General features: G+C 46.7%; 2 protein-coding genes across 2 annotated transcripts in view; one reads left to right on the forward strand and one right to left on the reverse strand.

Moving 5' to 3' along the window:
* Window positions 1–12,054, reverse strand: part of DNAH9 (dynein axonemal heavy chain 9) — a 123,661-nt gene that overhangs the window by 66,802 nt on the left and 44,805 nt on the right. Inside the window, exons 22-31 of the mRNA XM_075279483.1 lie at window positions 10,841–10,981; window positions 10,177–10,302; window positions 8,840–9,079; window positions 7,936–8,096; window positions 7,438–7,594; window positions 7,244–7,348; window positions 4,969–5,126; window positions 4,002–4,140; window positions 979–1,266; window positions 50–260 (exon numbers count right to left, since the gene is read on the reverse strand). Coding sequence (XP_075135584.1) covers window positions 50–260; window positions 979–1,266; window positions 4,002–4,140; window positions 4,969–5,126; window positions 7,244–7,348; window positions 7,438–7,594; window positions 7,936–8,096; window positions 8,840–9,079; window positions 10,177–10,302; window positions 10,841–10,981 — 1,726 coding nt within the window. The remainder of the gene's footprint in view (window positions 1–49; window positions 261–978; window positions 1,267–4,001; window positions 4,141–4,968; window positions 5,127–7,243; window positions 7,349–7,437; window positions 7,595–7,935; window positions 8,097–8,839; window positions 9,080–10,176; window positions 10,303–10,840; window positions 10,982–12,054) is intronic.
* LOC142210359 (E3 ubiquitin/ISG15 ligase TRIM25-like) overlaps window positions 1–12,054 on the forward strand; it is a 95,333-nt gene that overhangs the window by 13,937 nt on the left and 69,342 nt on the right. The window lies entirely within an intron of this gene.

Genomic DNA, 12,054 nt, shown 5'->3' on the forward strand with positions numbered 1-12,054 from the left:
CACAGAAGGAAATTTGGTGTCACATCACCTGTCATTGATGGGCACTTACCGTCTTTCCACTCGCGAGTGGCCGGATTTATTATGCCGAAAAGTTCATCATTGGTGACCGCCTTTGGATTCAGGTCAGTCCACACGGGTCGTCTCTTCATGATCTGGTAGGTCTTGTTAAGGGACTTCAACACTTGAGATTTTCCAGTTCCGGCATTGCCAACGATGAACACGGAATGGCGAACGGCCAGCAACTCTTCCAGTTGGACAACCTAAAAGAAACAAGCGATGTTACATCCGACCCATTGTGACACCCAAGGACACACAGAACGGGTGAGCTCTGCGGCTGTCTGACACTGGTTTCACACCAGCATTCGGGGACTCTTTCCTCCATTTTACTTAAAATAGGTGGAGAGTAACGTCCTGTAAGCAGAACTTTTCTCTCTGCCGAAATCACGGCCGCAAAATAACACAGCGTATACGATCCAGGCTCCCATTGAAATCAATGGGAGCTTTTACGGCGCGCAAAGTCTCACACGCCGTATACATGCCAGATCACGCGGCACGTTACTCCATGTGAATGGACCCTTAATTCGTCGGAAACTGAATGGAACTGCTTTTTAAGCAAATAGGTTTTCCGTTTTTGGGGACGGGAACCTGAGCGCTGGTGTTAACCTGTCGTAACCTACTTTGTGGTTCATTTCTTCACATTTTCATACCTTGGGTTTCAGCGAGTTCATGAGAATTATAAATATTCAGAATCTGAAAACTATTCCTGCTCATGGAGTTGAGGAATCTTTTACAAAGTATCACTGTCATTGGCTAAGCTCCTGCTTGATCTATAGAAAGTATGTTACTTGTATAGAAGTCGGGGTAAAGCATCTGGACCCCATCAATCAAAACTTCTGACATGTTAAACGTTTCTTAATACAATATATATTAATTGGTATAAAATATACAATGTTCAGATGCTAAACTACTTCTCATCACCTTCAGCACAAAGTTGTCTTCTGCCTGCAATTTGAGGTCCAGGACGGCCTGCTTTACAAATGTCTCAAACTCCATATCTCTCTTCCTGGGCACGTCCAGCGCTGGGAACAGATCTCCGATCAGACCCATGAAGACGGGCATGTCGTCCGTGACTATCTTGGGAATGTTGAAGTCACGCAGAGCTCTCATGAGGACCTGATCTTCAGGGCGATCCGGGTCTCCTCTCTTCAGGGAGCCCGCTACCACTAACACAGACTTGATAGCTCTCAGACCCCAATCGTAGTGGTCCTGTCCAGGGAGAACATTGTGAGAGGCACATAAAGAAATATAAAAGGATTATGTATAATGTGTATATCACACAAAACAAGAGGACAACAAAAACCCTTTAACGGGATCCTATCATTAAAACTCAATTTTTTCTGCCTATCACGTATGAATAGCCTTAAGAAAGTCTATTCTTCTCCTACCTTTAGATGTCTTCTCCACGCTGCCGTTTGATATAAATCCCGGTTTTCATCAGTATGCAAATGAGTTCTCACAGAAATGGGGGCGGGCCCCAGCGCTCAAACAGTACTGGGCGCGTCCCCAATGCTGCGAGAGAACTCTCCAGTGCTGCCTCCATCTTCTTCAGGAACGGGGTCTCTTCGCTTCTCCTTCCGGTGCAGGCTTCAAACTTCTAGGCATCGAGCAGTCGACTGCGCATGCCCGCTGGACACAAGAAAATGGCTGCTTATAATACTGTGCAAGCGGCCATTTTCTTGTGGCCGGCGGGCATGAGCAGTCGGCTTTGCCCTAGGCCTAAAAGTTTGAAGCCTGCGCCTGAAGAAAACGCGTGAAGAAGACCCGTTCCTGAAGAAGATGGAGGCGTCGCTGGAGAGTTCTCTCGCAGCATTGGGGGCGCACCTGTGGCACCGCCCCAGTGCTGAGAGAACTCATTTGCATACTGACGAAAACCGGGATTTATACCAAACGGCGTGGAGAAGACATCTAAAGGAAGGAGAAGAATAGCCTCTCTTAAGGCAATTCCTACGTGACAGTGAGAAAAAATTGAGTTTTAATGAGAGAGACTCCCTTTAAGGTTCCCACGTTGCGAAAACGCATCTTTTTTATTTATTTTGCTGCGTTTTTTGGGTGGTTTTTAAGCCAAAGTCAGGAGTGGTTTGAGCAGGAGGTAGAAGAGCTTCTTACATATTTCTCATTCCTTTTGTAGCTACTCTTGACTTTAGCTAAAAAAAACCACAGAAAAATCTGCAACAAAAAAAGCCGAGTCTCTGCAACGTGGGGCTTCAGCCTAAAGGGTTTTTCGGGCTTACTAATAAATGACTTATGCTTATGATAGGTCGTCACTAGGGATGAGCAAACACTATTCCAAACAACCGTTTCGAATAGCACACTCCCATAGAAATGAATGGAAGCAGCCGGCACACAGACTTTGCCGACAGCCGGCTGCTTAACCCCCCGCGTGCTGGCTACATCCATTCATTTCTATGGGAGCGTTCTATTCGAAACGGCTTTTTCGAATAGTGTTCGCTCATCTCTAGTCGTCACTTGATGATCGGCATTGGTCTGACATCTGAGGACGCTGCAGTGTTTGGTGAGCGCTGCAGATATCCAAGTACAGTGCCGTACTTTGTATAGTGGCTATGCCTGGCATTGCAGCTCAGACTGAGGGGCGAAAACAGACATGAGCAATGAACATGGCATCACATGTCTCTTCAAATGGCTGATCTGCAGGTGTCCTGGGTGTCGGACCACTATTGCTCTTTAATTGATGATTTTGCATTGGGGCCCAGAAGCTCCAAGTTATACCTTTGTATCCAGCCTAACAATCCTTGGAGTCACATGATCATGGAGCGGTAGCCGCGTGTACAGATATACTGTATAATGGTGACTGCATGTTGTAGGGGTGAGAAATAATAGGACTATACTAGTTACCAGCTCCTTGATGTAGATGATGAACACTCCTAGCAGAGCTATAGGCAAAGTATATTAGGACATTAACCCTGTAAACTTTGAGTAGGTGTAATGGAGGTCAGAGTCAGATACGTGAATGTCTATATATAGACCCTCATGCATGACGAAACCGCCCAACCGCATCATACAGGTCTTCAGACGCTCGGCTGCTGCAGCCATTATTCCATCCTCATCCTCAGTTTAGCTCCCGACACTTTAAACTTCAAACAACCTTTACGTTGCGCTTCTCGTATCTCTCCCTGAAGTGTCTGCTTTAAATCAATGGGACCTTTTGTCACATACAGTATTGTACCGGTGCGGCAGGACTGGTCGCTTCAATGAGCCATGGAAAGGGAAGATAGATTGTTCTGCTCCGGTGCTAAATTACAATGTCACACGCCAGCCCCGGCAAATCGGGTTTGATACTGTAACCTTTATGTAGCAGAAGAAAGATGAACGAAGTTACGAATTCAGCATTAAAGTACAGGAGTGACTGTGTGGCCAAGCATGCCGCCTAGTAATGACTCCTTTCAAGTCTGCTCTGTCAGGCTTAGCGCTGTACGAAGGACGCCGGATACATTAACGGGAAAGGGCGGCCTAACTTGGGAGCTGTGAATATGTAGAGGGGAGGGGGATACATAATATAAATGGCAGAAGTCTAAAATAGAGTAAGGAATGGGAAGGGGAGGAAGGGGAGCATTACTGAGGGGGGAAGAGATACTGAAACATGAATATTAAAGAATTTATCCAGCTTCTAATATCATTGGCCTATCCTTCCTAGGTCGCTTTTTTGAAGCAGATTTTGAGGCAGAATCTGCATGTAGCTCCGACAATAATTCAGTGTGAACAGACCATAATAATCGTTATAGATCATGAGTTCTCTAGCGCCACCTGTTGGAAGGCAGCAATCCTATAAATGGCTTCTATAAGGATATAACGTGAACTTGTCACTAGGCAGGGGATCCCCTATAAAGTATGCACACCTTACATATCATATCACATGACACAATCTCCTCCGCCATGATAAGTGAGCTCCTGCCCCCACGGCTGAGACTTGTAGTGCTTCCTACCTGCTTAGACAGGAGTTCCTTGCACAGCTGATAGAGGGTGATGAACTTCCGGGCCAGCAGTCGGGCTTCAATAAATCCTTCGGCCACCAACATAATCTCACAGATCAGCTCAAAATCTGGTACCACCATAGCACAGGGCCTGAAGGGAAGACACAGAGATTAACAAAAACCATTAGGCTAAGGCCCCACGGGACATCCCGCAGCCAAAAGGCGCTGGGGGAAAAAAACATTGTGGCAACGCATTACATTTCTTCCCACAGCACTTTATATCTATGGGAAAACCGCCATCGATTCCATAGATATAATTGACATGCCATCAATTGATGGTCCCCAGTGCTCAAACATCACTGGGGGCATCCCCAATGCTGCAAGAGAATTCTCCAGCACCGCCTCTATCTTCGTCTGGAACGGCCTTTCCCCGCATCTTCTTCCGGCGCTGGGTTCAAACTTCTACGCATGCGCAGTCGGCTCTGCCATCGGGTCTCGGGCAGAGCCAACTGCACATGCCCGCGGCCATTTTTTTGTGGCCGCTTATGCTCTGTACGCTGTTGAACCACAGGAGCATGTGCAGTATGCTCACGTAAGCGGCCACAAAAAAATGGCCGCGGGCATGTGCAGTTGGCTCTGCCCGAGGCCTGATGGCAGAGCCGACTGCGCATGCGTAGAAGTTTGAACCCAGCGCCAGAAGAAGACGCAGGGAGAGGCTGTTCCAGACGAAGATAGAGGCGTCACTAGAAAGTTCTCTTGCAGCATTGGGGATGCCCCCAGTGCTGTTTGAGGGCTGGGGCCCGCCCCCAGTGCTGCGAGAGAACTCATTTGCGTACTGAAGAAAAGCGGGATTTCTACCGAACGGCAGCGTGGAGAAGACATCTAAAGGTAAGATAGAATCCCTTTAAGTAGAATCTACGGCAAAGTCTCCTATGGACAACACAGCTGTGAATCCAGCCTTACAAGAGATATTTCTTACCTAAATAGTGCCTTGAGATTTTCGGGTAGCTCGGTACGGCCGGCATAGCCTGGATTCATTGTGATGAAGATCCCCACTGAGGGAAAGAGATTGATCTCTTCTCCCAGGAAGTTGAATCTCTTTTTCTTGTCCCTGATGGCGTCCTGTATACTCTTCACCTGTTGATATATATATAATGATATTAATATGGATTCATTCTAGTTACATGGTCATCAGGCATACAGTCACTAAGGCATGTAGTGAGTACAGTAGCGCCCCCTAACATACCCGAAATACATGGACTGAGAGGATGCAAATAGAATAAGCAAAACTGCACCTAAACCCCTATGATTGGCCAAGAGGGATCATGTGACATGCTTGACTGTGAGACCAAGAAAATATGAAGGAGCTGAGGTATACTCCTAATGTCTAGGTACTGTGGATGTCCAAATATCATGAGGTAAGTCTGGTTACAATCCCTTGGGGGTACCTGAGCGCACTGAATGAATCTGCTTTTTTGGGAAATCTGTTACTTTCCAGTATATACAGTTCTGTGCAAACATTTTATATAGGTGCGAAAAAAATTCTGCAAAGTAAGAAAGCTTTCAGACATAAAAGGGTTAATTGTTTACTTTTGTCAATTAAAAAAATGCAAAGTAAATGAAGAAAAGAGAAATGTAAATCCCATTAATATTTGGGGTGACCTTTGCCCTCTGGAAGAGGAGTCCTGGGAATGATGATACGGCCCCCACATAGCTCTGGTCTCATCATCATCCAGTCTGTCTGGGATGACATGAAGCGACAGAAGGATTGGACAAGCCTACATCCACAGATCTGTGCTTAGTTCTCCAAGATGGCGGGAACAACCTATCTGTCAAAAACTGTCTATACAGGGTGACTCCTGGAATAACGACTCCATAGTAGTATTACTACCAGAACTGCTGGTGTTAGGTGCAGGGCGGATATCAGTCTGCCTCAGGTTTCCACCATCAGGCTGCGGCCTATAGACCCTGTAACTACTGAGGGAAGTGCTATGTAAGATATTCTCCAATCTACTGTCTTCATCACAAATCCCTTACGTAACCTAATACATGCAGATTGGTGGAAGGAAAAACAGAGTGAAACCGTCTAGCGAGAAGCCTGACAGCCAAAACGACGGGAAGAAAAGTGGAATAAACCGTGACCTTTACACTGGCATCTGCGTTTCCTCGGGGACCCCACAGGCTGCATTTAGAAAGATCTCACATTTGTAAGGGCTGCCATGTGCAGGCTCAGTCAGTTTCTGCTGGCTCTACACACATGGCTGTCTATGCCAACCAGTAATCATCAATACTGATATAGGAGCCACCTTGTGCTTGCACATGTAAGTCTGACTATATTTGCTGCCATGTCTTCCTGCAGATGATCAGTGTGAAGAGGCCGGAGACAGACAAGATTTCAGTACAGGAATGCACTGATGTCTTCTCTGCGCCACCGTTTGGTATATAATCCGGTTGTCGTCAGTATGCAAAGGAGTTCTCTCAAAAAGTATGTCCCCAATGCTGCGATAGAACTCTTCAGCACCGCCTCCATCTTCTTCAGGAATGGGTCTTCTTCGCATCTTCTTCCGACACTGGCTTCAAACTTCTAGGCCTCGGGCAGGCGACTGCGCATGCCTGCCGGCCACAAGAAAATGGGCGCTTACAAAACTGTTTAAGCGGCCATTTTCTTGTGGCCAGTGGGCATGCGCAGTCGGCTTTGACCTAGGCTCAAGGTCTAGAAATTTGAAGCCACCACCGGAAGAAGACGCGAAGAAGACCCATTCCTGAAGAAGATGGAGGCGGCGCTGGAGAGTTCTCTCGCAGCATTGGGGACGCCCCCAGTACTGTTTGAGAGAACTCATTTGCATACCGACGGAAACCGGATTATATATCGAACAGCGGCGCAGAGAAGACATCTAAAGGTAGGAGAAGAATAGCTTTTCTTTAGGTTATTCCTATGTGGTAGGCAGAAAAAAATTGAGTTTTAATTATAGGATCCCTTTAAGGACAGGGTTTATTTTGACCATCGGGACACATTGTCCAACCACTTAGATACTGTTGATGCTACTGAGTGCAGTATCTAAGGAGATATATAGCCAAAATCAGAGTTATCTGTAATACTCAGTCACAGCAGCCCTGCACATGTCATAGGGATCTCACTATAGAGATAGCATTATATGAATGGGTCAGCTCAGAATATACAGATCCCATAGATATACCTACAGAGATGTGTCCACAATGAATCCTTCTGATAAGCGGACTGCACTGTCACTTACCTGAACAGCAACGACAGACAACACCTCTACCGAGATCCGGTTGAACTCATCGAAACAGCCCCAGGCTCCGGTCTGAGAGAGACCCTTGTAAATGTTTCCACAGGACTAGAAGACACCATAACAAAGAGATATAGTATGTACAGAGATCTTTGGAGTGCTGGGGCCTTAAAGTAAACTGTGGGCAGACTATGCACCTTGTAGTCCATCTGTTCCGAGCAGTTGAAGACGTACACCATGATACCAAGGGCTCGGCCCAAGTCTTTAGTGGTTTCGGTCTTACCAGTACCGGCCGGTCCAGCTGGGGCTCCGCTCATGGTGAGATGAAGGGACTGGGTTAGGGTGATGTAACATCTGGAATACACAAAGTTGCAGATCTCCTGCTGTGAACAGTCTCTAGATGTCCAGAGTATTGTGTAGGATCACCTTCTATTTTACAGATGATGTCCTGACATGATATACCGTATACCTTACAGATGGCGGTTATTAGTATGAGGGATGGGCTGAGTGTCTATTATGCCTGTATGTGAATATTCAGAACTTGTGTGACTACAGTGTTAAGGATTCCACCCTATGACAATGACATTAATAATAATCATCCCTATCAGATGAAAGATGGCAGCAAATAGCCCTCATTGTGGTAGGAGAGCGTCTTCTCCCATCTACCTCTGCAGTTCTGGCACACGGTCACGTACCTGTCTGTAAGAGGAGTGATAACCAGCCGGGGAGTGTTGCCAAGATATTCATAAGAGTAGAGGAACTGGGCGTCACAGATGTTGGCAAAGCAATGCTTCTCGTCATCGTCCCAGCGGTGTCGGAGCTGCGACAGCCACACGAAAGCCTGGGCATTGTCAACCTGTGAAATGAGGACACGGACACACAGGTTACGCTCCATCTGTAAAAATGACACCTAACAAACTAAAGCGGCCGCAATGTTCCTGGCGTGACTTCTCTAGATGGTGTACGGCTTAACCCTTGCTGCTCTACCTGTACGGGGAAGCTGAAGGGGATGAGTTAAGGACACTTATCCATTATTCATAGGAATGGGGATAAGTGTCTGATCACAGGGGACAGGCTGGGTCCCTCAGCTTTCAGAAGAATGGGGGAGCAGAAGTCTCCTTATGAATGGAGCGCTAGTGCACTCGCATGATATGGGGCTGCCAGGACTGTAATCTCCAGCAGCACCATAGACCCAACCCCATAGAATTGAAGAGAGAGTCAGTCACGCAAGTGTACTGGCGCTTCATTCACAAGGGGAATTTTGGTCCTCCATTCTCCTGATCGCTGAGGGACCAGGTAGTCAGACACTTATTCCCTATCCGGTGGACAGGGATAAGTGTTCTGACCAGTACATCCCCTTTAAATAGTATTCACAGGTAATGGGCCAGCAAAATGTACTCTACTGCTTTCTCATATTGAATGGGTGCAGCCCTGGGCCTTAGAGGGGATGTCCATATGCAATATTAGGATATATGGAGATCTGCTGCAAAGAGGGATCAGCTCAGGAGAGCTCAGTACAACAAAGCCTAGTCCTTACATTATTGCCCTTGGACACACTGACATCTGCTGACCAACGCCAACACTTAGGACCCAACTTACCTTCTGTGCAATCATTTTAGACACCACATCCCGGGCGTGAACGTCAATGGTGCAGATTGTCATGATTTTCTGTCTGTCCCCTTTGGACAGCTGACCGATCAGCATAGTGATGAGGGTGTTCAGCTGGCTGACTTGCTTCTTGTAATACTCCTTCATGGCGTTCTCATAGCCTTCTTCCAGACGGGCAAAGGAGATGCCAACCTCAGTGGTCCACCAAATCTGTGTGCAGGTAAGAGCCACCTGGAAGGGTAGAAGGAGACTTCTGAGACGCAGAGGCAGAAAGCCCAAGACCTGATGCAATGTGCTCCTCAATGAGTATGTAATGTTAAACCGCTGTATGGTATATCTATTACATGTGCTATGTTGTGCAGATTTTGTAGTTGTTAAAAGCCTGAGGTTGTGTTTTGTATCCCTGATGTGCAAAAAAACAAGGGGGCGCTGCACAAAAGAAGGGCAAAGAATGCAGACTACGCTGAAAAAAGACAGAACTCCACAAAGCAATTCCCAACTCATTGTAGACAGAAGGCCCTAAGAGATTTGGGCTACATCGTGCTCCTGGCTTCTACCTTGGCTACCCTTCCCTCCCAGTGTCCACCATTGAGCCGTCAGACTTGTTGTATCCCCCTCCTCAGAATGAGAGAAGGTTTGGGTTGGTGGGAAAGGAGAGAACCTATATGAGCACACAACTCATCATCCTTTAAGACTTTAGGAAGGTCCCAAAGAGGATGCATCTCCTGATCCAAGTGACAAACGTGACAAAACAAGAAAAATAAGTGGAAGTGCACCATGATGATGGCCGAGTCAGGCACCTCAGAGTCACCTACTGGTCACCCATGTTCGGCACTATGTTGTGCAGTGGCTACTGCTCACCTGTTATGGGCACCATGTTGTGCAGTGGCTACTGGTCACCTGTTATGGGCACCATGTTGTGCAGTGGCTACTGGTCACCTGTTATGGGCACCATGTTGTGCAGTGGCTACTGGTCACCTGTTATGGGCACCATGTTGTGCAGTGGCTACTGGTCACCTGTTATGGGCACCATGTTGTGCAGTGGCTACTGGTCACCTGTTATGGGCACCATGTTGTGCAGTGGCTACTGGTCACCTGTTATGGGCACCATGTTGTGCAGTGGCTACTGGTCACCTGTTATGGGCACCATGTTGTGCAGTGGCTACTGGTCACCTGTTATGGGCACCATGTTGTGCAGTGGCTACTGGTCACCTGTTATGGGCACTATGTTGTGCAGTGGCTACTGGTCACCTATCATGGGCACTATGTTGTGCAGTGGCTACTGGTCACCTGTTATGGGCACTATGTTGTGCAGTTACAGTATATACCTGGGCAGGGTAGTCAAACAGCCATTGCTCTCTGGGCTTCTCCTCATAGGCGGTGACAGCTTCGGTCATCTCATGCCGTACAGTGGCCCTCATGGAGTCAAGCACCCGATTCAGCCATGTTTCCACCTGAGGACACACAGATAACACATTTAGGATACGTTGCGCTTCATTTCTCATCTGTCACGACAGTAAATCCCATGAACGATACAACACATTATGTATGTACATCATTTCCGTGTACTGATCGCTTCATTAGGCAGCATCACATAGTGCTGTCATATGTAGAGCAGCACATCGCTTTGGGACAATGCCGTTCTCAAAGCTAATTAGCAAGTGACATCGTTTGTCAACTCCTAATTAGTTGGGGGAGCGGCGCTGACAACCCCAGATAAACGGCAGCCTCATATCCCATATTCACAGAACACTTGTTACCACATAACATAACTGCTGCCGCTTAATCAGCCGTAAAGCTGACATATTGGTATAATACTGGGAGCTCGGGGTGTCAGTCTTCTCTTCAGTTCTGGAATTCTGTTCATGAACCAAGAAGTGCAGAACAAGTAAGACTATAGTAGTGAGACCCAAGGTGACTTTAAATAGGAGAATGGCTACTATTTCCATAACATTGTTATCTACAGGGATTGATCGGTGTGTCGGTAGTCACCTGGCCGCTGCAGTCACAAGGCTCACTGAACGTGACATATTCGTCCTCCTTGCTGTACATGCCCAGGCCGGTCTTGGACTCTCCCTCTATGAATTTCATCTTTGCCATGTTGTCGAACAGTTTGGACAGATGGCGCATGACCTGCAATGGAGCGTAGAAATATCGCTGTAACTCACGCACAATTAGATTATAGATCGTCTTCTTAATAACCATGAAGTCACTGATATGGCAGATGGCACGTCAGATTCAGTCATGTGCAGCGCAAAACAGCTTGTCGCTCCATCGTACATATACTATAGACTTCGGCGGACGGTCTGACATGTCAGGAGAGGTTTCATAGTCTCAGAGGACTATAAAAAGTGTCCCCAGATAACCAGCGTCAAACACATCGGACCAGATCCATGAATATTCCTCACTCAGCAATGCCTGATGTAGAAAGAATTAATCCACATAGACAGTCCAGTTCTGTGCACACAATGAACATGCAGGGTGGGCCGGGAGATTTCAGCTCTGCAGAACTATGAGTGCAGCTCTGGAGAATGTATGTGTTTTATGACTGGAAAGGAACCGTAAAAGCACCTTCTGATAGGAAGTGAGATCAGAACATCAGCAGGGTTTCTCATGAACATAAACATATTTCATTTTGTAGACAATGAAAAAGTTAAACATTTTTGCTCATATAAATAATTTAAAAGTTTAGAATTTTAGAGAATTTCTAGTTATCTTAGCGGTGACATCTTTGGTTTGGATTGGTCATCAATAGATAATTCCATGAATGTAAGAACTTTCTATGGTCTGGGACTTGTCAAAAAACCCAGCCATGACGTCCTTATTGGGGCGGGTTATCAGGAGGACACTACATGTATGAGAAGATAACCCGGCCATAATAAGGACATCATGGCTGGTTATCAGGAGGACACTACATGTATGAGAAGATAACCCGGCCATAATAAGGACATCATGGCTGGTTATCAGGAGAGGACACTACATGTATGAGAATATAACCTGACCACAATAAGGACATCATGGCTGGTTATCAGGAGGACACTACATGTATGAGAAGATAACCCGGCCATAATAAGGACATCATGGCTGGTTATCAGGAGGACACGACATGTATGAGAAGATAACCCGGCCATAATAAGGACATCATGGCTGGTTATCAGGAGAGGACACTACATGTATGAGAATATAACCTGACCACAATAAGGACA

Source organism: Leptodactylus fuscus, chromosome 6 (genome assembly GCF_031893055.1).
Source record: "Leptodactylus fuscus isolate aLepFus1 chromosome 6, aLepFus1.hap2, whole genome shotgun sequence".
Classification (NCBI taxonomy): Eukaryota; Metazoa; Chordata; class Amphibia; order Anura; family Leptodactylidae; genus Leptodactylus; species Leptodactylus fuscus.